At 40.3% G+C, this 24,549-nt stretch overlaps 1 protein-coding gene across 15 annotated transcripts in view; it reads left to right on the top strand.

Moving 5' to 3' along the window:
* Nucleotides 1-24,549, top strand: part of POU2F1 (POU class 2 homeobox 1) — a 187,189-nt gene that overhangs the window by 108,143 nt on the left and 54,497 nt on the right. For all 15 annotated transcript variants that reach the window (XM_032317601.1, XM_032317602.1, XM_032317600.1 and 12 more), the window contains one exon: nucleotides 21,352-21,452. In XM_032317601.1, the coding sequence (XP_032173492.1) occupies nucleotides 21,352-21,452 (101 nt within the window). The remainder of the gene's footprint in view (nucleotides 1-21,351; nucleotides 21,453-24,549) is intronic.

The following is a 24,549-nucleotide window of genomic DNA, read 5'->3' as shown; positions in this document are numbered from 1 at the left end:
CCAGCTACCCGGGCATACAGTCTCCCTATCTCAAGACTCTTAAGGTAATCAGATCTGCAGACTCCTTTTGCTGTATAAAGGAACTATTCACAGCTTCTGGGGGTTGGGACATAGACATCTCTGGCCATTGTTCTGGCTGCTACACTTCTTTATCCTGAATTAAATCTGTTCCACTGTATTAGAGATAATATTTGGAAGAGTAAAAAAAAGTTGTGTAAAGTTTTGTAAACATCAGTAGGAATAACCAAAGCAGGTTTTTTTGACCTTAAAGTCTTGCTGACTCTTAATCAAAGGGCAGACTTCTACTTCTGACAGATGGTCACCTCCCCTGTGCTTGGGCTCATCCACTGACAGGGAATCATAGTTTCTGATACATCTTCTTCTGTTGTTGTACGGTTCTGTTATCTATATTCTTTTTGAATTCTGTCCTTAGGAGTAACACAGATTGAAATGATTTTCCATAACTTTTAAAAAAATGAAAGCTCTTTTGGAAGTCATTGCCATATTTTAAGTCTTCAACATGTACTTGATATTTATTTTCAAATGCTAATTTGTTATGTTATAATTTATTATAGAGTAATAATTTATACTATAGTAATAGTGGCTGTCATTAAGTATTTACCAGGTGTGTTAACCACTTTGTGTGGATTGTCTCAGTTAATCCTTGTAACAACCATATGAGGTTACACTGTTACACTGTTTTTCTCTTTTTATGAATCAGGGAATTGAGGCTCAGAGATGTTTGGTCACTTTTCAAAGGTCCCATATACCTGTAAAAGTGAGCAAAGCTGTTCTCTTGTCCTTTGAGCTATGTTGTTCCTTATGTCTTGTTTTCCATGTGCAAGATACTGTACTAAGTATGATCACTAAAGTTCAATCAAACATTGATTTTGTTCTCAGTAAACTTATCTTACAGAGAAAATATCTTGAAAATGTAGGAGCAGATTCATAAGAAGTATGCAGAGGTCTGTGAGATTTCGGCATGGGGCAGGTTGTTTCTGGCTGGGAGGGCGAGGGAAGGCTTTGTGGAAGGTGGAGCTACCGCTGGACCTAGAGGGCTGGGCCGGATTTCCGCGTGCCGGTGGGGGCGGTGTGTTTGCTCGGCCTGAAGAAGCAGTTAAGCCAAGATGGGAGAAGGAGACCCATCCTAAAGTTCTCTGATCCCTTCCGAGTCTTCCCTAGAGCCCTGTGATTTCTAGATCCTTTGTCGTTCTGTCATCCTCACAGGTCAGATGACCCGGCTCTTCAGACTTCAGTACAACCGTGACCGTCCCCGTCAGCTGATTGTTATTTTTGAAAACTTACCATTGGCTTATTGTAATTATTTTTTATAATTAAGGTAAAAATGATGTTAGATTTAAATTTTTTAAATATAAAGTGTTTTTTTTTTCTGGTAATATTTAATTATTTTGAAATAATGAAACCTGTTTCAAAGCATCTGACTAACTTGCTGATTCATTGAGTTTGGGGTCAATTAACTCTAAGTCTTTTTTCTTTTTACCTGAATTGCGATAGTGCTAAAGCTCCTCCCCATTCTGTTCTGACTCACTTGATGCTTCATTCAGATGATTTTTCCCCTGGGAGGATGTCAAGATCTTTTCCCAGCTGAAAGACCAAATAAATGTATTAATGCAACCCAATATATGTCTGATTGCATTCCAAAAATATTTTATCAGAAGTTTCTAGAAACCAGGGATATTTGTTCTGTGAAATGTATTAGTGCTGTGGCTGATTTTACAAATTATATTAGTAAGAGAGCTTGAGCAGACCTCATTATCTCCAAGATAAAGAGAAAGGATCCTGAAGGGCCAGGGCACCAGTGAATACACCTGCTAGTCGTCATAGTAATTGAAGAATCTTGAAGTCTTGAACCAGCCAGCACTAGTTTTGGAAAACATTTCCAGATAAAATACGGCGTTTTCAGAGAAGAATCAGATATTCACTGAGGAACAGGCCTCACATAAAGTTCTCATCAAAACAGTAGAGCAGTTGCAAATTTCAGACTCAGAAGAGCTGTTTTCCCTTTGAACTTTCGTTTATCCAAGGGCCATTTCTGATATTCTTACTGCTGTTATCATTATCATTTTATTTTATTTTATTATTTTTTTATCATTATCATTTTAAACTCATTACGTGTTTCACTGTGTAGACTACGTTCTCTACTGGCCAGAGTGCTCTTACATAAGCCTGAGGGTGGAAATACCAATACTGATTTTTCTTGGAGTTACTGGAGTTTTAAATAGTGAGTAGTTCCCTGGGTGGGTGAGACTGGCCGGAGCACTTCTGGAGAGCCTTGGGAGCACAGTGGTGGGCGTTCTGTGTAGTCTAGAAGCAAAAACCACATGCCTGTATGAAACGGGGATCTCCCCCTGGTGTTCAGTTTGGTAGATATCAGTTATAAGATACTGCTTCTAAGAGCTTCTGACCACTGCGTATCAGAGAAGCTTGTCCTGGCCCTCCCCACTGGTGCATGTGGGGAGGATGGTGGTGGTGGTGGTGGTGGTGGTGGTGATGATGATTTTAGGTGTGCGAGGCAGGGAGCTATTGTTACTGAACCTGTGAGAGTACTAAGTGGCATTGGAATTAAGATTAAGTTTTTAATGAATGAAGGAGTGAGTGATCCTTTTGCCAGGAGTAACCAAATAGCAAATACAGAATTTTAAAAGTAGTATCTGTTTCATTTTACTCATTACCAATAAGAATTTGGGACATTAATAAAAGAGGATTTATTGCTAAAAGGCCATTTTAAGTACAGATTGTGACCTTCCTGTAATTTTCTCCTTTTTCCCTTAGAGGGAAGTTTTGTTTCCGGCCATGTTAAGTATGTGTGTGTGTGTGTGTGTGTAAAAGAATTTTCTATATGTGTTATACGTTACATTTCACTTGGAGCAAAAGAAGTAGACTCATTGCTCTTTCAGTGAGACCCATGACGTGGTGCTCTGGCTTGGAGCAGTGGCAGCGGACACCCGGGGTCAGATTGAATGCGCATTCGTGGGAAGGAGAGCGGAGATTGCGGGGGGAGCAGACAGACACCGGCCAGCGCGATCCAGCAGACGGGCCTGCGTTTCGGTCGGCCGCGGCTGGGGCGCCAGGCCGGAGCTGGGACGGGCCGCGCTGCAGGGGGCTCGCCCGGGCCGGATCCAGTAGGTTCTGAAGCTGCGGCGCAGAGGCCGCACGTGGTCCCTGCGGGTGAGACGCAGCGTTCGGAGGACGGAACCCGGAGGACGGAACCGGCCGCCCGTGCGGAACGGGACGTCCGAGCCGGGAGGCGGCCCTGGGACGGGAGTGGAATGAGCCAGGACAGGAGCCGCGGACGGACCTCCCCACGGCTCCGACGGGCCGGCGGAGGAAGCGGGGCCGCCACGGAGCCCGCCCCGCCCGGGACCTGGGCCGCGGCGTCGTGCGGCGTCCGCGTCGGAAGGAGGTTCGGTCCCCGCCGCCCCCGCCGCCCCCGCCGCCCCCGCCGTCCCCGCCGCCCCCGCCGTCCCCGCCGTCGGCGCTCCGTGGCCACGCGTGCGGGAGCTGCCGTGCTGGGCCGCGCATACACCGACCTTTCCGGCGCTACGGAAGCTGCCCCTGGTCGGTGCCTCGTTGACTCCGGAGCCACCACGGGGACGAGCCGCGAAGCTGGCAGCGTCCACGGGGCTAGCGGGCAGGGCAGCCGGGGCCCGCGGCGAGGTCAGGACCCTGGAAGCTTAGCTGCGACCCCGATCGGTGACAGTTCGGGGTTGCCAGGGGGCTTTTAAATGGCTTTAGGTTCGAGGCACAGAAAGAAATTTCTGCGGACAGAATTGAGCGACTGGGGAAGGGGCCGGGGATGACGAACGTCCGCAGCCCTTGTGGCCGCGCGGCTGTGCACCGCGGAGGCCTCGAGCTCGGGCCCTGGAGCCAAACCCCCCAGTTCAGGTCCCTGGTTCCTTCCCCTACAGTCGTTACTTCGGGCATATTCCTCCTGTGACACAATTTTCTTAGCTGTGAAGTGGCAAATAGTAACAAGTCCTTGTTTAAGGGTGATGTACACGTTGAAAGCCAGTAGACGTGCGACTCAGGAAGTGCTCAGCAGGGGACAGCGTTCATCTCGAATATGACGATGACGGCGGTGATTCGGGAAGGAGAGAGCAGGAGAGGGAGTCCAGCGTGTGTGTGCGAAGGAGAGGAGCCAGGCGGAGGTGGTATGAAAAGCATGGATGCGCGGGCATCAGAGCTCCCAAGGAGGAGGGAAGCGTGCGGTTTCTGGGCGCTGGTCTGTGGAGTAGCTTGGAACAGAATAAGCCCCCCCCCCCCCCATTTAAGGTAAGGAAATGGGAGAGTGGAGGAGTTAGAGATACATACAGTTAACGACTGTAGATAAGTTTGTAGGTAGAAGGGAAGGGAAGAAAGCCCTCTAGATAGGACTAGGAAGGAGGCAATTAGGGCTGTCCTTGTGATACTGGGAAAATGAAACCAGGGAACAAATTGCAGTGAAGTCTGGGAGTAGATAGTTCATCCAGATAAATAAACAATATAAGAAGGATTGATAGCAAAGGGTTATAATTCAAGCTGGGAACTTGCCATCAGATAAAACCAGAGGCTCCAGAGTTTCACTGCAGCTTCTCGGGCACTTTGTGTTTGAAAAGAAGGCAGGAAACTACCACCTTTTAGCAAACTTCCATCTCAAAGGTTGAAGTTGAGTAAGGAATACTCGACTAGGTTAGGAGGCAGGAGAAAGACGGAGCAGAGTAAATGTTTGGTAAATTTTTCTGTCAACAAACTGTTGGCATGGTATTACAACTTTAGAGCAAGGACTTTATTTCTGGTTTTCTTGGTCCTTGAAGCATTCCCTGTAGGTGACATGCTTAAGTTACTTGAAAAAGACGTGGTCTGAATAACTAACTGGTAGGTCATAAGCCATTCATTTCTCTTCAGTTGGGCAGAAAGTTGTGTTTCAGTAATACCTTTCATCCAGATAGACGTTTAACAATTTGACAGACGGGGTGCCTGGGTGGCTCAGCGGGGTAAGCCTCTACCTTTGGCTCAGGTCATGATCCCGGGGTCCTGGGATTGAGCCCTCCATCGGGCTCTCTGCTCAGCAGGGACCCTGCTTCCTCCTCTCTCTCTGCCTGCCTCTCTGCCTTCTTGTGATCTCTGTCTGTCAAATAAATAAAGAAAACAAAACAAAACAATACCACAGTTGGACAGACTAACCATTCATGGAACTCTTGTCCTGCATCACTAATATGCAGTCATCTCCAAGGTAATATATATATAAGCAATTTTTTAAAAATACATCATTATTTAGGAAGTGAAGACTAGACAGTATGATAGCAGGGGACATTTTTAGTCGATACCCAATAGTCACCCATCCTGTAGATGATCTGTAGCATAATTTCTGATTATGCTTCTTGCTTTTGTGGTGATGTAGAACTTTTCTAAGCTTTAAGTGGTTTTCTTTCTGGATTTCCGTTATCCCAAATTCTTCCCATTTTATGATGACTCATAAGGAAGAAACCACCTACACACACCCACACACACAGACACATGAACATAAGCTAAGTTTTCCTTGAAGATCTTTTAGCTGTTATTATGTTAGTTATGTCCCATAGTTACATGACTTTCTGTAAACTTGGTTTAGAATTTGTGCTTGCTTGTTACGGCAGTGCAGTAACAGGCGCAGACCTTGTTATTCCTTCTAGGGCAGCTGAAGTTTAAGCTCTTGGCAAATTTCACTTTGAGTGCCTTAAATTTACTGACAGGCAGATTCCACAGGGGTGGCCTGGCATTACTTGGTCTAAGGCATAGTGTAAGTAGCCAGTCGGGCCGTGAGGCAGGCAAAGCCCATAGGGAGGTCAGAATTGTCCTGTGCTGCAGATTTCTTTTTGTTTTTGTTTTATTGAGGTGAGATGTGTATAGCATAAAATGAGCCATTTAAGGTGAACAATTCAGTGCCATTTAGTATAGTCACAGTTTGTATAGCCCCCACCTCCGTCTGGTTCTGCAGTGTTCCCATCACCCAAAAGGAAACCTTCACTCATCAGGCAGTTGCTCTCCATTTTCCTCGGCTCCTCAGCTCCTGTGCCTGTAGTTGTACCCGTTCGGGGTGTTTCATATAAATGGAATCATAGGCTACGTGACCTTTTTGTGTCCAGCTTCCTTCACCCAGCAGAACGTTTTCGAGGTTCGTCCATATTGTGGTATGTCTAATTCATTCCTTTTAACGGCTGAGTGATAGTCCACTGTGTGTGCATATATTGTATGTACGATTTGTTTATCCAGTCATCTGTTGATGGACACTCGGATTGTATCTGCTCTCTGGCTGTGGTGATAGTGCTGCTGTGCTCATTCGTGCCCAAGGATTTCTTTGAGTACCCGTTTTCACTTTGGGATGTATTCCTAGCAGTGGAATGGATGGGTCATATGCTGAGTCTATGTTTAACTTTTTAAAAAAACATCAGACTCTTTTCCACAGTAGCTGAAGCATATTGCATTTCCACAGCCAATGTACGAGGATTCCAGTTTCTGCCAACACTTCTTATTTCCCTTTTTTTCCTGTTAATAGGTATCCTAATGGGTTGAATAAGCTACTTTTATTTATTTATTTTTTATTTTTTTTTATTTTTATTTTTTTTTTTTTTAAAGATTTTATTTATTTATTTGACAGAGAGAAATCACAAGTAGATGGAGAGGCAGGCAGAGAGAGAGAGAGAGAGGGAAGCAGGCTCCCTGCCGAGCAGAGAGCCCGATGCGGGACTCGATCCCAGGACCCTGAGATCATGACCTGAGCCGAAGGCAGCGGCTTAACCCACTGAGCCACCCAGGTGCCCTATTTATTTATTTTTAATGTACTTTTAAAGTAGCAGCTCTGCGCTCTTTTTTCCAGTAGTGTCTTTGTGTATCTCCCTCTGCATTATGGTCAGACTGTCTTGGAGAATGAGATGAGCAGTGGCTAGTAATCAATTTGTGTTTACATCTGAACCAATAATTTTCACTTTTCATACCATGGCGGGTCAGGCCTCACTATGTAACCCTAAACCACCTTTATATCCTAATCTCCCTTTCTTAACCATGCTAGAACTCGCAAAGCACTTTGTACCTTTCTTTGAGCAAATACCATATTCTGCCTTGTTTTGTTTGAGGACGGTGAATGTACTGGATTCTGTTTGTGTACTACTTTCTGCCATCTTTTTGTAGGTAACTTCTTTAAAGTGCTTGTCTTTTACATTATAATTATTTGTGTTCTTGTCTGTCACGCATAGCTAGCTGTGAGCAACTTTTGGTGTGGGAGTATGACTTGTTTACCTTTGTAAACCGAGGACCTAATAGAATGTCTAAAATTGTTCATTCGGATTCCTGGATGTTAAACTTGTACTACAATGTCCTCTACTTTTGATAGAGAAATTGACATTTTCCTTCTTCAAATAGCCAGTTCTTGTTAATTCCATCTCATCCTCTTAAGATTCAATCAAAATGTTGCCTCCAAGAAGTTTCCCTGCAATCACCTTTTCCCTTCTCCCTTACGGGCCCCTTGCTGGGTCCCGGTCCCAGCGTGTGAGTATCTGCTGCTGTTTCCCCTGCCGTGCTGTGTGTACCTTTTACGGAACTAGAACCACAGTTGTTACTCTGCACCTCCACCAGACTCCCTATTCCTTTTTCTTTTATTTTTTTATTAGCACTTATTTTTATCTAATGTTCAGTATTTTTTCATTTGTATTGTCTCTTTCCCCACACTAAAATGTAAGCTCTATGAGGACATGGTTTCTGTCTCTCTTCTTTCTTGTTCTGTCTCTTGCATCTCGAACAGCGTCTGCCACATAGATATTTGGTGAGTTTTTCTTTAATGCGTGAGTTAATGGGCCTGAGAGCTACTTAAGAACAGGACTGTGTCGTTTTCTTCTTTACATAACCTCAGCACTTGGCACACCAACGCACAGTATCTGTTGAATATAGCATTTATTCTTACAGGAGGCTCTCTCCTCTGCACAATATATTCTTGGTTCTCTTTTGTTGTTGTTTATATCTAAATAATTATATAAAAGCAGAAAATGTGCCTGAGCGGAAAGAACAGTCTCTGTGCACGTGGGAGGTGATTCAGTCCTAAGTTTCACATATACAGCCATAACAGTAGGTTTCTCAGAAGGTAGTCCCTATAAAGGTAAAACCGTTCATTTAAAAGGAGAGATTTCTTTTCAGTTGTAAAGATGGACAAAGCTATTGGTTAAAAAGTTAATCATTTAAAAAATAGCCAGATAATCTCTGTATCAGTATTCCAAAGTAGTCACTATCGGAATAGATCAAAAACAGTAAAGGGAGCGTAGAGTTCTGGGCGGATCAGATTTGTAAGGGGAGACCACGTGCGCTGCAGATGAGAGTAAGTTCCCAGTTTAATTAGCCAGAGATACCAACTGTTACTGGAAGCAAAGAAGCCTCAGCACAGGCGCAGTGTATTTAACGTGGCTTCTCCCTTGTCCCCAACATCGTTAATTGGGTGGGGGTCAGCAGCTGCCTGTGACACTCTCCTTCCAAGTAGGGTCTTACCAGATCCGAGAAGAAAAAAGGGTACCTTGCCCTTTTATATATTCAATGTTTAGGTCTCCACTCAGAGTTAATAATTTTTGATCCTCCTTTGAAATCCAGGAATATTTACAAGTATTTTCAGGGATTCCAGAAATCTCACATCTCTATAACCAACGTCTTTACTCTGATTTAATTCTCTTTGGTGATGTGAGTGATTCTGAATGTTGGTCTGAGCACCACTGTAACAAATCCATTTCCATGCATTTAGCAAAAGAATCTGAGGCTACTGACATTAGAAAAAAGAGATTTTTTTTTCCTTTTTAAAATATGGCTTCTTTCAACATAGCTGTATCCTGAAGAGACTACGAAAATACATTACTGTAAGTTTTAAATTCTGGCCTTAACATGTTGATCTGTTGAAAAACACTAACGTTATCTCTTCAGTAAGGATTAAGTGTCCTTACTTAAGAAAAACTAGGCCATAGAGGCGTTAAGATTTGGGCAAGATTGGCACGCCTGGTGGCTCTGTTGGTTGAGCTTCCATTCTTGATTTCAGCTCAGGTCATGATCTCAGGGTTGTGAGATTGAGCCCTGTGTTGGGCTCCGAGCTGGGCTTGAACCCTCTTAGGATTCTCTCTCTCCTGCTCCCTCTGCCCTCCCCACCCCTCCAAAAAAAGATTTGGGAAAGATTTTTCTAGTTAAATTGGCCCTTAAAGGGGGTAGACTCCGGCTGCATGTTGAACACTACCTGGGACTTTGAGACCTAGAGAAGACGGCGGAGGCCATCTGCGGACCCTCCCGTGACGATATCACCTTGGGTTTCTGTCTGTCCTTCCTTCCCCCATTCTTCTCCTCCTTTCTCTGTCCTTCCCTCCCCAGTATGTTATGTTTCCTGCCCCATTTATACATTGTAACATGAGCGTTCGGAAGTATAGATTTCCATTCTCAGTTACGGAGAAAAACAGTAGGAATAGCGACAATGAGCAAACTGTTCCCCTTGTCCAGAACTTTTCAACTTTCTTTCTGTCTTGCTGTTTTTGTTTTCTGAAAATGGCTACCTTTTGATTACCGAGAAAATTGTATTGATTTGAGCCAGCTGCCTCCCTCTGCTTTATATTTTTTTCTTTCACCCATCTTCTCCTTTTCATTTGCCTTTAAGAAATATCCTTTTTCATTATTCTGATCTTCCATTTTTCACTCTTAATTATGTGTCTTCTCATTTCTTTCAAGTTCCTGTCCTGTCTTTTCACCCCATTTGGTTCTAAATCATCAGTGTATCCCTTCCCATAGAATCTTTCCTCAAAATACTGAGGTATGCATGGCTTGATCAGCCCACAGACCCCACCCCACCCGCAGTCTGCGCCTCTCACTCCCACCACTGCCGGACCTACGAAAGGAAGGCGCGCCCTCACGCTTTGGCTTCATGACCGCATGCTTTTTCCTTTGCTCCTTGCCATTTGGATGTGTCCTTGAAATTTTACTGCAATTATTTTGTCATTGTGGATGTTTTACTGTTTTAATGTAAATGTAATAATCTTAGAAACCTGTATGTAAACATGTATGTATCTTTTAAGTACTCCTATGTCTACCACTCTATGAAACAAAACATTACCGTGTCCCAGGAGGGGATGCTGTGGGGTCCACCCTGGTCATCGTCGCTGCTTCTGCCACAGAGGTAACAGTCATCCCAAATTCAGTGTTAGTGGTCACGTTGCTTTTCTTTTCAAACTTTTTCATCTGTATATTTACTGTCATACTCAAATCATACTTAGATTCATCTGTTGCTGTTACATAAATTGAATCATACTGTATTCTGACCGGTTTCTTTTGTTCAACATTGTATTTTTGAGATTCATCCAAGTTAGTGCATATGTTTATAATTCACTTTCACTGGATATAATATTCCATTAGATGAAGATATTACAAGTTTTCTATCCATTCTATTATTGATGGACATTTGGGTTATTTTTAGGCTTTTGTTACTACAGACATTATTGCTATAAAGTAATTTCGTACTTATCTCTTATGCATGTGCATGAAAGTCTCCAGAGGGTACGACCTGAGCTTATCCAGTGCAATTCCAGGACTGCCGGCCACTTTTCCAGAGCATTTGTACTGGTTCATATCGCTACCAACGGCAGATAAGAATTTCACAGTCTGGCCACAACTTGATAGTAACCAACTTTGTAATTTTAGCCAATTTAGTGGCTATAAAATGGTATTGTATTGGGATTTTAATTTCATTTCCCTAGTTTCCAAGGAGGCTGAATCTTTTCTAGTGTTTGTGCACAATTTATGTTTCTTCTGTGAAATTCCTGTTTGTTTGGGCTTTTTTCTGTTAGTTTGAGGTTTTTTTAATTGATTCATAGGCATTCTCTCTGTGTTCTGAATACTAATCCTTTGTTGTTGTGTATGTATTACAGATATTTTCTCTTTTACATTCTCTTTTTATAGCACTTTGATGAACACAGCTTTTAATTTTGAAGTAAACTTAAATCTTTTCATTTTTGGGGTCTTGGTAAAGAAATCCTTTTCCCAAGGTTGTCATGATGTATTCTTAGTTTGTCTTCTGAAAATGTAATAATCGTGTACTTTATATTTAGGCTTTTAATCCTTCTGAAACTTTCGTTCCTTCCTCCTTCCCTCCCTCCCTTTTTTCCTCTCTTTCTTTTATACGGCATGGATTGATCTAATTTCATTTTTTTCCCAAATGGATACCCAGTTATCCTTTTATCGAAAACTCCAACCTTTCCTCACTGAGGTACCGTACTACCTATCGCATTGCAAGTGTCTAAAGATACGTGTGGCTTCCAGACTCTAATCTGATCTGTTTGTCACTGTACAAATACTACACTGTTCTGATTATTGTTGGTCTATTATAGCTCATAATATCTTAATAGGATGGGTCCCTCAACTTGCTTTTTAAATTTTTTTTAAGATTTTATTTATTGTTTGTCAGAGAGCGAGCGAGCATGCACACGGACAAGCAGGCAGAGGCGGAGAGAGAAGCAGGCTCCCTGCAGGGGGCCTGATGCGGGACTCGATCCCAGGACCGTGGGATCATGACCTGAGCAAAAGGCGGTGGCTTAACCGACTGAGCCACCCAGGCATCCCAGCTTGCTTTTTTTAAAAAAAAGCATTTTCACCCTTTGCCCTTCTGGATCAATTTTAGAATTCTAGTGCCTCCAGCGGGCTCGGTTGGAAGAGCATGTGATTGTTCATCTTAGGATCATGAGGTCAAGTCCCATGTTGGGTAAGAGGAAAAAAAAAAAAATTTAAATAATTTTAGAATCAAGCTGTCAATTACACACACACCCCAACCCTGAAAAGAAAGGAAGGGAAAAGAGAAAATAACTTGTTGAGATTTTGATATGAAATTGCTTTGAATCCAAAGATCAGTTTGTAAAGAATTGATTGATATCTTTATAATGTTGAGTCTTCCAGTAAATGAGCATTTATTTATGTCTTCTTACAATTTTAAATAAGGTTTATAGTTTTCCATCGATTAGGACTTGCTATAGTTTCATAGATTTAGTCCTAGGATTTTATATTTTCGAAGTGTTAAAAATAATATTGAACTGTTCAAAAATGTTTTCATTTGGTGTATGAAAGCAATTTTAAAATGAATTTTGTGTGCTGTAACCTTATTAAATTCTTTTTTTTAATTAACATATAATGTATTATTGGTTTCAGAGGTCCAGGTCTGTGATTCATCAGTCTCACGTAATACTCACTGCTCATTACATCCCATGCCCTCCTTAGTGTCTATCCCCAGTTACCCCGTCCCTCCATCCCCCTTCCCTCCAGCAACTCTCAGCTTGTTTCCTGTGACGAAGAGTCTCTTACAATATATCTCCCTCTCTGGTTTCATCTTATTTTATTTTTCCTCTCTTCCCCTGTGATCCTCTGTTTTGTTTTTTAAATTCCATACATCAGTGAACTCATATGGTAATTGTCTTTCTCTGATTGACTTACTTCCCTTAACATAAAATCCTCTAGTTCCATCCACATCACTGCAAATGGTAAGATTTCATTTTTTGATGGCTGCATAATATTCCATTGTATTTATATACCACATCGTTTTTATCCATTGATCTGTTGATGGACATATGGACATAGAATCTTTGGCTATTGTGGACATTGTGCCATAAACATTGACTTTCAGAGGAATCTCCACACTGTTTTCCAGAATGGCTGCACCACCTTCCATTCCCACCAACAATATAGGAGGGTTACCCTTTCTCTGCATCTTTGCCAGCATCTGTTCTTTCCTGACTTGTTAATGTTAACCATTCTGACTTGTGTGAGGTGTGGTATCTCACTGTGATTTTGATTTGTATTTCCCTGATGCCGAGTGATGTTGAGCATTTTTTTATGTGTCTGCTGGCCATCTGGATGTCTTCTTCACAGAAATGTCTTCATGTCTTCTGCCCATTTCTTGATTGGATTATTTGTTCTTTGCTTGTTGAGTTTGATAAATTATTTATAGATTTTGGATACTTGCTCTTTATATGATATGTCATTTGCAAATATCTTCTCTCATTCTGTAGGTTGTCTTTTTTTGTTTTTCAACTGTTTCCTTTGCTGTGCAAAAGCTTTTGATCTTGATAAAGTCCCATTAGTTCATTTTTCCTTTGTTTCCCTTGCGTTTGGAGACATGTCTAGCAAGAAGTTGCTGCAACCGGGATTGATGAGGTTGCTGCCTGTGTTCTCCTCTAGGATTTTGTTGGATTCCTGTTTTACATTGAGGTCTTTCATCCATTTTGAGTCTGTTTTTGTGTGTGGTATAAGGAAATGGTCCAGTTTCCTTCTGCATGTAGCTGTCCAGTTTTCCCAACACCATTTGTTGAAGAGACCGTCCTTTTTCCATTGGACATTCTTTCCTGCTATGTTGAAGATTCGTTGACCGTAGAGTTGAGGGTCTATTTCTGGGCTCTCTATTCTGTTCCATTGATCTTTGTGTCTGTTTTTGTGCCAGTACCATACTGAAGTGTTGATGACAGCTTTGTAATAGAGCTTGAAGTTCATAATTGTGACACCACCAGTTTCAGTTTTTCTTTTCCAACATTCCTTTGGCTATTGAGGGTCTTTTCTGGTTCCATACAAATTTTAGGATTGTTCATTCCAGCTCTGTGAAATATGTTGATGGTATTTTGATAGAGATTGTATTGAATGCATAGATTGCTCTAGGTAGCATAGCCATTTTAACAATATTTGTTCTTCTAATCCTTGAGCATGGAATGTTTTTCCATTTCTTTGTGTCTTCCTCAATTTCTTTTGTAAGTGTTCTATACCTTTGAGAGTATAGATCCTTAGCTCTTTGGTTAGGTTATTCCTAGGTATCTTACATTTTTTGGTGTAATTGTAAATGGGATTGATTCCTTAATTTCTGTTTCTTCTGTCTCATTGTCAGTATCTAGAAATGCAAAGGATTTCTACGCATTGATTTTATATCCTGCCACTTTGCTGAATTCCTGTAGGAGTTCTAGCAATTTTGGGGTGAAGTCTTTTTTTTTTAAGACTTATTTATTTGTCAAGGAGAGAGGGAGAGAGAGTACAAACAGGTGGAGGGGAGGGATAGGCAGAGGGAGAAGCAGTCTCCCCCCAGAGCAGTGGAGCCTGCAGGACTCAGTCCCAAGACCCTGGGATCGTGACCTGAGCCTAAGGCAGACACTTAACTGACCAAGCCATCCAGGAGTCCTTGGGGTGGAGTCTTTTGGCTTTTCCACAGACTATCATGTCATCTGCAAAGAGCAAAAGTTTGACTTCTTTGCCAGTTTGCCAATTATGATGCCTTTTGTTTTTTTTGTTGTTGTCTGTTTGCTGAGGCTAGGACTTCTAGTATTGTGTTGAATAGCAGTGGTGGTAGTGGACATCCCTGCTGTGTACCTGACCTTAGGGGGAAAGCTCTCAATTTCCCCCATTGAGAATGATCTTCGCCGTGGGCTTTTTGTAGATGGCTTTTATCATATTGAAGTATGTTCCATCTATCCCTTCACTGAAGAGTTTCAGTCAAGAAAGATGCTATACTTTAAATGCTTTTTCTGCATTTTTTTCTATTGAAAATAGAAAAGAAATCCTTTCTATTGAGAGGATCATATGGTTCTTGTCCTTTCTTTTATTTATGTATTATATCACATTGATTGATTTGTGAAGGTTGAACCAACTTTGCTGCCCAGGAATAAATCCCACTTGGTTGTGGTGAATAATCCTTTTAATGTACCATTGGGTCCCATTGGCTGAGTATTTTGGTGATAATTTTGGCATCCATGTTCATCAGGGATATTGGTCTGTAATTCTTTTGGTGGGGGTCTTTGGTTTTGGGATCAAGTAATGCTGGCCACAGAAGAAATTTGGAAGTTTTCCTTCCATTTGTCTATTTGAAAGAGCTTCATAAGAATTGTTAGTAATTTTTCTTTAAATGTTTGGTAGAATTCCCCTCGGAAGCTCTCTGGCCCTGGGCTTTTGTTTGTAGATTTTTTATTGCTGCTTCTATTTCCATGCTGGTTATGGCTCTGTTCAGGTTTTCTGTTTATCCCTGGTTCTGTTTTGGTAGTTTATACATCTCTAGGAATGCATCCATTTCTTCCATATTGTCTAATTTGCTGGCGTATAGTTGCTCATAATATGTTTGTTCTTTTAATTGTTTGTATTTCTTCAGTGTTGGTTGTGATCTCTCTTCTTTCATTCGTGATTTTATTTATTTGGGTCCTTTCTCTTTTCTTTCTGATAAATCTGGCCAGGGCTTTATCAGTCTTATTAATAATTCAAATAAAAAGCTCCTAGTTTCTACTATTCTTCTGGTTTCTGTGTCATTGATTTCTGCTCTAATCTTTAGGATTCCTCTTCTCCTGCTGGGTGTATTCTTTCTTTGCTGTTCTTTCTCCAGCTCCTTTAGGCATAGGGTTAGGTTGTGTACTTACGACCTTTTCTTGTTTCTTGAGAAAGGCTTGTATTCCTGTATACTTCCCTCTTAGGACCACCTTCGCTACACTGCAAAGATTTTGAGCAGTTGTGTTTTCATTTTCATTTGTTTCCATGAATTTTTTAAATTCTTCTTTAATTTCCTGGTGATCTATTCATTCTTTAGTAGGATGCTCTTTAGCCTCCATGTATTTGAATTCTTTCCAAGTTTCCTCTTGTGATTGAGTTCCAGTTTGAAATTATTGTGGTCTGAAAGTATGCGGGGAATGATCCCAATCTTTTGATATTGGTTGAGACCTGATTTGTGACACAGGATATGATCTACTCTGGAGAATGTTCCATGTGCATTGGAGAAGAATATGAATTCTGTTGCTTTAGGATATAAGATTCTGAGTATATCTGTGAAGTCCATTTTGTCCAGTATGTCATTCAAAGCCCTTATTACCCTGTTGACCTTCTGCTTAGATGATCTCTCCATTGCAGTGAGGGGGTTGTTAAAGTCCCCTACTATTAATTGTATTATTATCAATGTGTTTCTTTAATTTTGTTATTAATTGACTTATATAATTAGCTGCTCCCATGTTAGGGGCATAAATATGTATAATTGTTAGAACTTTGTATTGAATGGGTCCTTTAATTGTATAGTGTCCTTCTTCATCTCTTATTATAGTACTTGGCTTAAAAACTAAGTTTTCTGTTATAGGAATTGCTACCCCAGCTTTCTTTTGAGGTCCATTAGCACTCCATTAGCATGATAAATGGCTTTCTGCGCCCTCACTTTAAATCAGGAGGTGTCTTTGGGTCTAAAATGAGTCTCTTGCAGACAACATATGGATGGGTCTTGCTTTTTTTATCCAATTTGATACCCTCTGTCTTTTGATTGGGGCATTTAGCCCATTTACATTCAGAGTAACTAGTGAAAGATACAAATTTAGTTCCATTGTATTCTTGTAAAGAGACTGTTACTTTATATTGTTTCTGTTCCTTTCTGGTGTATGTTACTTGTGGGCTCTCTCTTTGCTTAGAGGATCCTTTTAATATTTCTTGTAGGGCTGGTTTGGTGTTCACAAATTCTTTTAGTTTCTGTTTTTCCTGGAAACTTCTTGCCACTCCTTCTGTTTTGAATGCCATCCTAGCTGGGTAAAGTATTCTTGGCTGCATATTTTTCTCAGGTAGAGCCCTGAATATATCGTGCCAGTCCTTTCTGGCTGCCAGGTGTCTGCAGATTGGTCTGCTGCCAACATAATGTTTCTACCCTTGTCGGTTACAGATCTCTTATCCCAAACTGCCTTTGGGGTTTTCCCTTTGTCTCTGAGATTTGTAAGTTTCACTGTTCTATGTAGGAGTGTTGACCTATTTTTATTGATTTTGAGAGGGATTTCTTTTCTCCTGGATTTTGATTCCTGTTTCCTTACCCAGTTTAGGGATGTTCTCTGCTATAATTTGCTCCAGTATACCTTCTGCTTCTCTCTCTTTCTCCTTCCTTTTCTTCTGGAATCCCAATTATTCTAATATTAAACTGCATGGTATCACTTATCTCTCAAATTCTCCCCTTGTGGTTCAGTGAGTTGTTTATCTCTCTTTTTCTCAGCTTCTTTGTTCTCTGTCATTTTGTTGCCTATTTCACCAATTCTCTCTTCTGCCTCAGTTATCCTAACAGAGCCTCCATTTTTTATTGCATCTCATTAATAGCCTTTTTTATTTCAAAAATTAGATTTTAGTTCTTTTTTTCTCTAGAAAGGGACTCTCTAGTGTTTTCTATGCTTTTTTCAAGCTCAGCTAGTATCTTTATAAACGTTATTCTGAATTCTAGCTCTAATATCTATGTCCATACTGATTAGATCCCCTTATTAAACTCTCTTATTCTAGAAATAGATCATTAGATTTCTCAGGATACTCTATATACATTATAAAAATCATCTGAAAAGAAAGTTTTGTTTCTTTTTGCAGTTGGTATATTTTCTTTTCTTACCTTGTTTGTTGCTTGAGGCTTTCAGTAGCTGGCACACTTATCTTGTTCTTAATATTAACGGGAATGCTTTTAATGTTAATTTTTATCAAGTTAAGGAAGTTTATTTCTGTTCCTATGCGTAGAATTTTTGTCATAGGTGGATATTGAATTTTATCTAAGGATTTTCTTTAATCTTTTGAGTCAATTAAATGATTTTTCCCCTTTAATTAATGTGATGAATCACATTGGGTTTTTTTAACCCTTAAACTCCAAATATTCTATCTTATTAGCTTATTTTTGCTAATACTTTTTAGGATATTTTTATGTATGTTTGTGAGTAAAACTGGCATGTATTTTTGTTTGTTTGTTTTGTTTTCTTTACTCATCTTTTTTAGGTTTCGTAGTGAGGTTATGCTGACCTCACAAAATGACCTTAGAAATTGTTTCCCTTTTTTCCCCATACTCTGGAAAAGTTACTTAAGATTAGAATTATTTGTCCCTTTGATTTCTGGAAGCAAGCAGAGTAAAATTGTTTAGGTTTTCATTTTTCCTTTTGGGAAGATTTTTACCTACATATTACATTTCTTCAAATGCTGTAGGACCCTTGGCATTTCCTATTTCTTCTTGAGTCAGTCTTGGTAAGTTATAGTTTCTAGTGAGTAACCTCCATTTCTCAGTTTTAATTTTATTGGTGTATATTTTATTGGTTCATGATATTCTGTTTTTAGCAGCATTTTTTATTATGTTTGCAGCATTTGTTTTATTATTTTTAAAGCATTTTTTGTTATGTCCTTCTTTCTGTTATCCTTAAATCATTTGCTCCTTCCCTTTTACTTTTTTCTTCAATCTTAGCAGAAGTTTGTAAGTTATATGATTCTTTTGAAAGAACCAAGTTTGGTGTTTCTGTTATGTGTTTTTTTCCTATTTCATTAAGTTTTGGCCTTACTTTTATAACTGCCTTTCATTTAGACTATCTGGATTAATTTCTTGTTCAGTATTTGATCCTGTTCTGTACCATTTGACAGTAGTAAACTACCCCATCCTTGTAGGATTCTTTTGCCTGGCTCCTGAAGCACAGTAGTCCTTGAGGATTTTTTTATTTTTTTCTCCCTGTTTTCTCACTGCTTCCTCTCTGGTTCTTTGTCTCTACATCTCCTAATGTAGGTGCTCTCTTCAGGCTTCTTCTCTCTGTACCCACTCTTAGTTGATTGGCATTTTTACTCCAGATTACAACTATCACTTCTCTGTGAGCAATCACACAGAATCAGGGGACCCTGTCCTTGTCTTGGCTCTTCCACTAAGTAGCTATGACATTTTGAACAGTTCACTTAAGATTCCTTAATCTGGGGGCACCTGGGTGGCTCAGTGGATTAAGCCGCTGCCTTCAGCTCAGGTCATGATCTCAGTGTCCTGGGATCAAGGCTCTTTGCTCCACGGGGAGCCTGCTTCTCTCTCTCTCTCTCTGCCTAACTCTCTGCCTACTTGTGATCTCTCTCTCTCTCTGTCAAATAAATAAATAAAATCTTAAAAAAAAAAAAAAAAGATTCCTTAATCTGTCACCAATAAAATAAGAAGGTTGGATTCAAGATCTCTGAGGTCTACCTCAGTAACACTGCTCTTGTGGCAATCTTATAGAATCTTTAGCTTTGGACTTTGTCATTTCTAAATGCCTTCTGGATCACTTTTCTTACATGTTTTGGGGTTTCTCAAATTCTGTATGTGCTATTTTATCTTCTTAAATCGTTCACCTTCTCTCCCAACCTGGTGATTCCCCCCTTTCTTTATTTGGATGTTCTATTTTCTCTGACACGCATTTGGTTTTGGCTCCCACCATCATTGTCTCCCTGTACTGTCTTCAAATTATGTTAAATGTGTGTGTATGTATGGGTGTCTGTCTGTCTGTTCCCCTCTCTTTTCCTTTTAGCCCAATTTAGGTCTTTATGATTTACAAGAATGATTTCTATGTGATATCTACTTTCTTCCATCCCTTACCTCCTCGTGGAGCCTCAGAATTTTACTGAGAAAACAAAACAAAACAAAAAAACCCCTCTTTTGCATCCTGAATCTCTGTTTATCTGAATTGTTGTCTAGGAATGTTCTTGTACTTCACTAGCTTTGGGTGTCCTGCCTTTATGTGTCCTCTGAGCTGGTAGAGCCAGGGTACTTAAATAGCATTAGCTGTAGGCCACTGCCGTAGGCTCTGTACCAGAGGTAGAAATTAGCCAGTCTTTTCATATAGTGCTTTGTGATTTACAAGGGGTATATCATTTTTGCAGCGACTTGATAGTGGAACCAGTGTGTAGAAGTTTCATGGTCTCCATGAGAGTGAAATTTTTGGTTCTGGAAGAGTTCCTATATTGGTGATGTTTTAATCTTTGGGTGCTTGTCTCCATTTTTCAAAACCTCATCTTCTTTTAGCCTTGTGGATTTGTGTAATATATATGGAGCATAATTCTCTAAGGGTGAACAATCTTAAAATCAACCTCAGTAATGATTTTCTGCATAGGAATAGAGACAGCAGCTAATGACCAAATGTGTAACTTTAAAATAATTAACTTTCTGCATGTGGCCAATGAAAGTGACCCTTTGTATGTCTAGATGATTCTTTCGTTTTCTGCTTATAGGAAGCCAGGGAAAAAATGCAAAAGAACAACCATTATGAGGTTTTAAGCAGGTGATATGTATAGACACTCCTTTTATAATTATCTCAAGGAAACCTTTAATAGTTCCTTGGAGTCATGTGATCTACCTCATTATTGTTATTAAAGTGATACATTTGCCAGATGTTAGTTCGGATATATAATGGCAGAAGTGGGTAGCCATTTAGAAATACTGCTTAAGGTTCTGGCTTATCCTGTCCTGACCAGCGTTCTCCTTGTGTGCACACACTGGAGTGAGGACGGGAAGGGAGGCTATCGGAGTGGTCAGAAGCGGAAGTTCAGGGCCACATTTGTGAGCCTCGGTGATTCTTGCAGGTTCCTGTGGCCTGTTACGTTTTATTGCATACATGGAATTTTGGTAATTTCTAAATTATATCTGGATATTATAGTTTGAAAACAATATATTATATCCTTAATAAATATTTCTGAACATTCGGATGGTATGTCTTTCCATAAATTAGTCCTATCCTATCATCAGACTGCAGCATAAGTGGTTAAAATGCACAGGCATAACATTTGGAAGATTATAATTATAGCAGGGCTCTTGCTAATTACATGTATGCAGCAATCTATACTTTAGGATTGAAGAAATCAGTAAAACTATTTTGTTTATCATGTAAATTGCTGTTTTGCCATCAGATTATCATGTATTAAAAGTGTAAGTTAAGAATAAATCACCTTGGGGTGCCTGGGTGGCTCAGTGGGTTAAGCCTCTACCTTTGGCTCAGGTCATGATCTCAGGGTCCTGGGATCGAGCCCTGAATCAGGCTCTCTGCTCAGCAGGGAGCCTCTTCTCCCCCCGCCCCCCACCTGCCTCTCTGCCTACTTGTGATCTCTGTCAAATAAATAAATAAATAAAAAGAATCAATCACCTTGCAGAGTCACCAGTGAATTTCTTCTGCCCATGCCAAATATTGAGAATGGGGAGACCAGAAGAGCGCATCAGTCCCTCCTTGGAAGTCTGTCTGTACCATTCTTTACAACAGTAGTAGTGATGATAATCTCTTCCTTAAGGCATGTAAGTGCCATGCTTATTGTGACCCCAGTCCCTGCATCGCTTTTGAATTCTGTAACACCATCTTATGATTAGAATTCAGTATTTATATTTTTGTTTCTGTTTCTTAAGCTTTCTGTTCATTTACTTGTCCCACAGTCCTCCCTTCAGAAAAGAAAACCTTGTGCTGTAAATCCCTTCTTGTCCCTGGGGGTACTTAGGGAAGTGCTTCTACAAAATAGTATGCCTAATCAATGCTTGTGACTGAAGTCTAGTGCTTGTTTCAGTTGAGTTTGTTTTTTAACAGTTACGTGCTTTTGCTTGCTTTCTAGGCACACAAACCAATGGTCTGGACTTTCAGAAGCAGCCTGTGCCCGTCGGAGGAGCCATCTCAACAGCCCAGGCCCAGGCTTTCCTTGGACATCTCCATCAGGTAGAATGCTCTCTGCTCAACCGTAAGGGAAAGTAAAAACCGGAGGCATGGAATGTGAAGGCCTGGGGTAGTTATTTCAGTGTGGGGGACTTTTTAAATTGATTAAAGCCTGGTGCTAATCACATCTGATTTTGAATGGTTAGTCTGGAATCATAGTTTAATTGACTGTATTGTTATTGACCTCACAGCTTTGTGGAAAAAAAAAAAAAAGAATTCTTTGTTATGAATGGAATGTTCATAACAACTGAGTTACTGTTTTTATCACTGTGGGTCTGTGAGGCTCACTGAAGGTAGTAAATTACAGAGTCATCCAGAAGGACATGGCCACCATTGCCCAAGACCTGTGTAAGGCTCTCTGCTCAGAATGTCTTCATAAATTGTGTCTTCATATGTCTTCTGAGCTCATAAATTATGTCTTTAGACTACCTCAACTTTTTTTTTTTAAAGAACTCTTATTTATTTGACACAGAGAGAGCACAAGCAGGGAGAGGGAGAGGGAAGCAGACTCCCTGCTGAGCAGGGAGCCAGATGAGGGGCTGGATCCTAGGACCCTGGGAACACGACTGGAGCTGAAGGCAGTCAGTCCCCCCACCAACTGAGCCACTCAGGCGCCCCCTCCCTGAATTTTATATAAAAGAAGCTCCTGCACTTGAAACAGGTGCAATTTTAGAAAGGTCCTCAAAAGCCCATTTATTCACAAATTCAAAGGGATGGTGTGCAGGAGGCAATTAGCACCTTCTGTTGGAGTGAGGGCCTAGCTGACACAGTTTTGCTCAGGTGCATAGCTTTGTTTGTGTTTCCCAAAGTAGAGAAACTTCTATATGGAACTTTTAGATAAAATATTACGATGTATTAGCATCTAAAATAATTTAAGAATATATTATAGAAAACCAAAAATGTTATCTTCATTTCAGTTCTTTCTTCTGAAAACATTTGTAGGGGAGCTCGGGTGGCTCATTCGGTCTAGTGTCTGCCTTCAGCTCAGGTCATGGTCTCAGGGTCCTGGGATCGAGCCCCGCATCAGGCTCTCTGCACAGTGCGGAGCCTGCTTCCCCCTCTCCTTCTGTGCACTCTCTCTCTCCCTGTCTCAAATAAATAATCTTCAAAAAATAAAAGTAACCCCTGGGGATAAAAATATATGTTTATAAAAAAAATAAAAATTTAAAAAAAAATAAAATAATAAATAAATAAAAGTAAAAGTAAAAAGTAAAAACATTTGTAGCTTCCAACAAGTTTTCTGGTTTCTTAGAGGAATAAAATTTTTGGTAGTCAATGCCTATGGTGCATATTAAGCCTGTATCTGGCTTAAATTTGTGATGGTCATAAAGTATTCAAAAGTCCCCAAAGATACAAGATGATATGCAGTCTTTTCTTCACTGGATCCAAATTCTAAGAAGAGTGCAACTCTTACATCAGCTCCAAGGCCTCCAGCTGCTGATTACCAAAATCACTGAATCTTCAATATACCCCAAACCAAAGGACTTTAAACCAAAGAATTTGATAGGAAATCTTGACATCACGGACTTCTCCAGCAAGATGTCAGTCCCCTCAGAATTGCTCACCGTCTGATTAGAGACATAATTAGCATAAGTGTGACACTTACCTTCTGTTTCTAGCCCTCTTATTGACCGGGTTCACACTCTGACCTTTTCCTTACCATAATTACAAATGTGTGTACACGTATACAAAGTAGATGACTTTAGTTCTGTTACCGTGTAAGTTCCATGAAGATGGGCACTTTTTCTCATTTATCTTTATCCCAGCATTTTCCAAAGAGCCCAAAATATAATAGATGTTCAGTAATTATTTACTGAATAAGTGAATGGTAAGGTTGTATAGGAATAGAGAGGTAGAAATAATTAGTTCAACCTGTACAATCTAAGACATTAATCAGAGAGGATGACCTTTGAGCTATAGTTTGAAGGATGTTGGGAGTTCGCTAAATTAAGTGGCGAAAGGATGCTCTCACTCTTTTTTCAATTTTCTATTTTGAAAATTTTCAAATCTGTAGAAAAGTTATATCTACAGAACAGTTTTCAACCAAAAGCCCTTCACCTGGAATCACCAACAATTACTGTTCTTATCTTTGCTGTGTGTGTGTGTGTACAAACACATATAAAAAATGTATATACTTTTTTTTTTTTTGGAATCAAGTTGCAGGCGCTGTGACCTTCTACTTCTAAATACTTCATCACATTTTTCCTAAGAACAGTATTTTTTTATACAACTATAATATAAATTTCAAATTCCAGAAACTTAACATCGATGAAATTTGTTATCTAATGTTCAGTCCATATGTAAGTGTTCTCTGATCTGCAGTCCGGTCCACACCTTGCATTCGGGTTTCCTGTCTGTCTGGCTTCTTCATTCTGTAAGAATTTCTCAGTTCTGTCTTCATCTTTCATGAGGTTGACATTTTTAAAGAGTAGATACCAGCTGTTTTAGAGAAGACTCCCTCAATTTGGGTTTGTTTAATTTTTCCCTCGTGATTGGATCCAAGTTTTTGACAGGAATACATTGGGTCTGTGGTATCACATTGTCCCATTACTGTGATACAAAATTTGATCATTCGATTCAGGTAGTCCACTCAGCAAATAATCCATGAGGGGGTACTTGAAGACCTATAACTGTCCTGTTCCTCAACAGACTTCTGCCCAGAAACAACATGATTTAAATAAAATCCCACAGAAACTTTATTTCCTTCAAATCTGTGTACCCAAAACTCTTTCCTCTGGCTCTCTGGCTGAATTCTTAGCCTTTGGGTCTTAAACATATTATCTTTTCAGATAATCCTCCCTTGACTACACTGCATCTAGAATACGTTCTCTCTAAATGTCCAGGTTTGCTTCTGAGAGCTCTCAGCTCCTAGCAGGACTATTAGTTGTAAATAAAGGGCATCTCTCATCATTTTCGCTCTGAACTCCATCTTGAGCTCATATTAACACTTGTATTTACCTTCAGGAAACTTTGATGCCATGTGATGATCCAAAACGGAACTTACTGGCTTCCCTGGCAATGACGTCACCTTTTTTTCAGTCTCTCAGATTTGAGCCCTGGAATAATTCATGACTTTTTTATCTATATCCATTCAGTTGCC

This window comes from Mustela erminea, chromosome 17 (genome assembly GCF_009829155.1).
Source record: "Mustela erminea isolate mMusErm1 chromosome 17, mMusErm1.Pri, whole genome shotgun sequence".
NCBI lineage: Eukaryota > Metazoa > Chordata > Mammalia > Carnivora > Mustelidae > Mustela > Mustela erminea.
The sequence above is the reverse complement of the archived record's forward strand: the minus strand, read 5'-3'. Positions and strand labels throughout refer to the sequence as shown.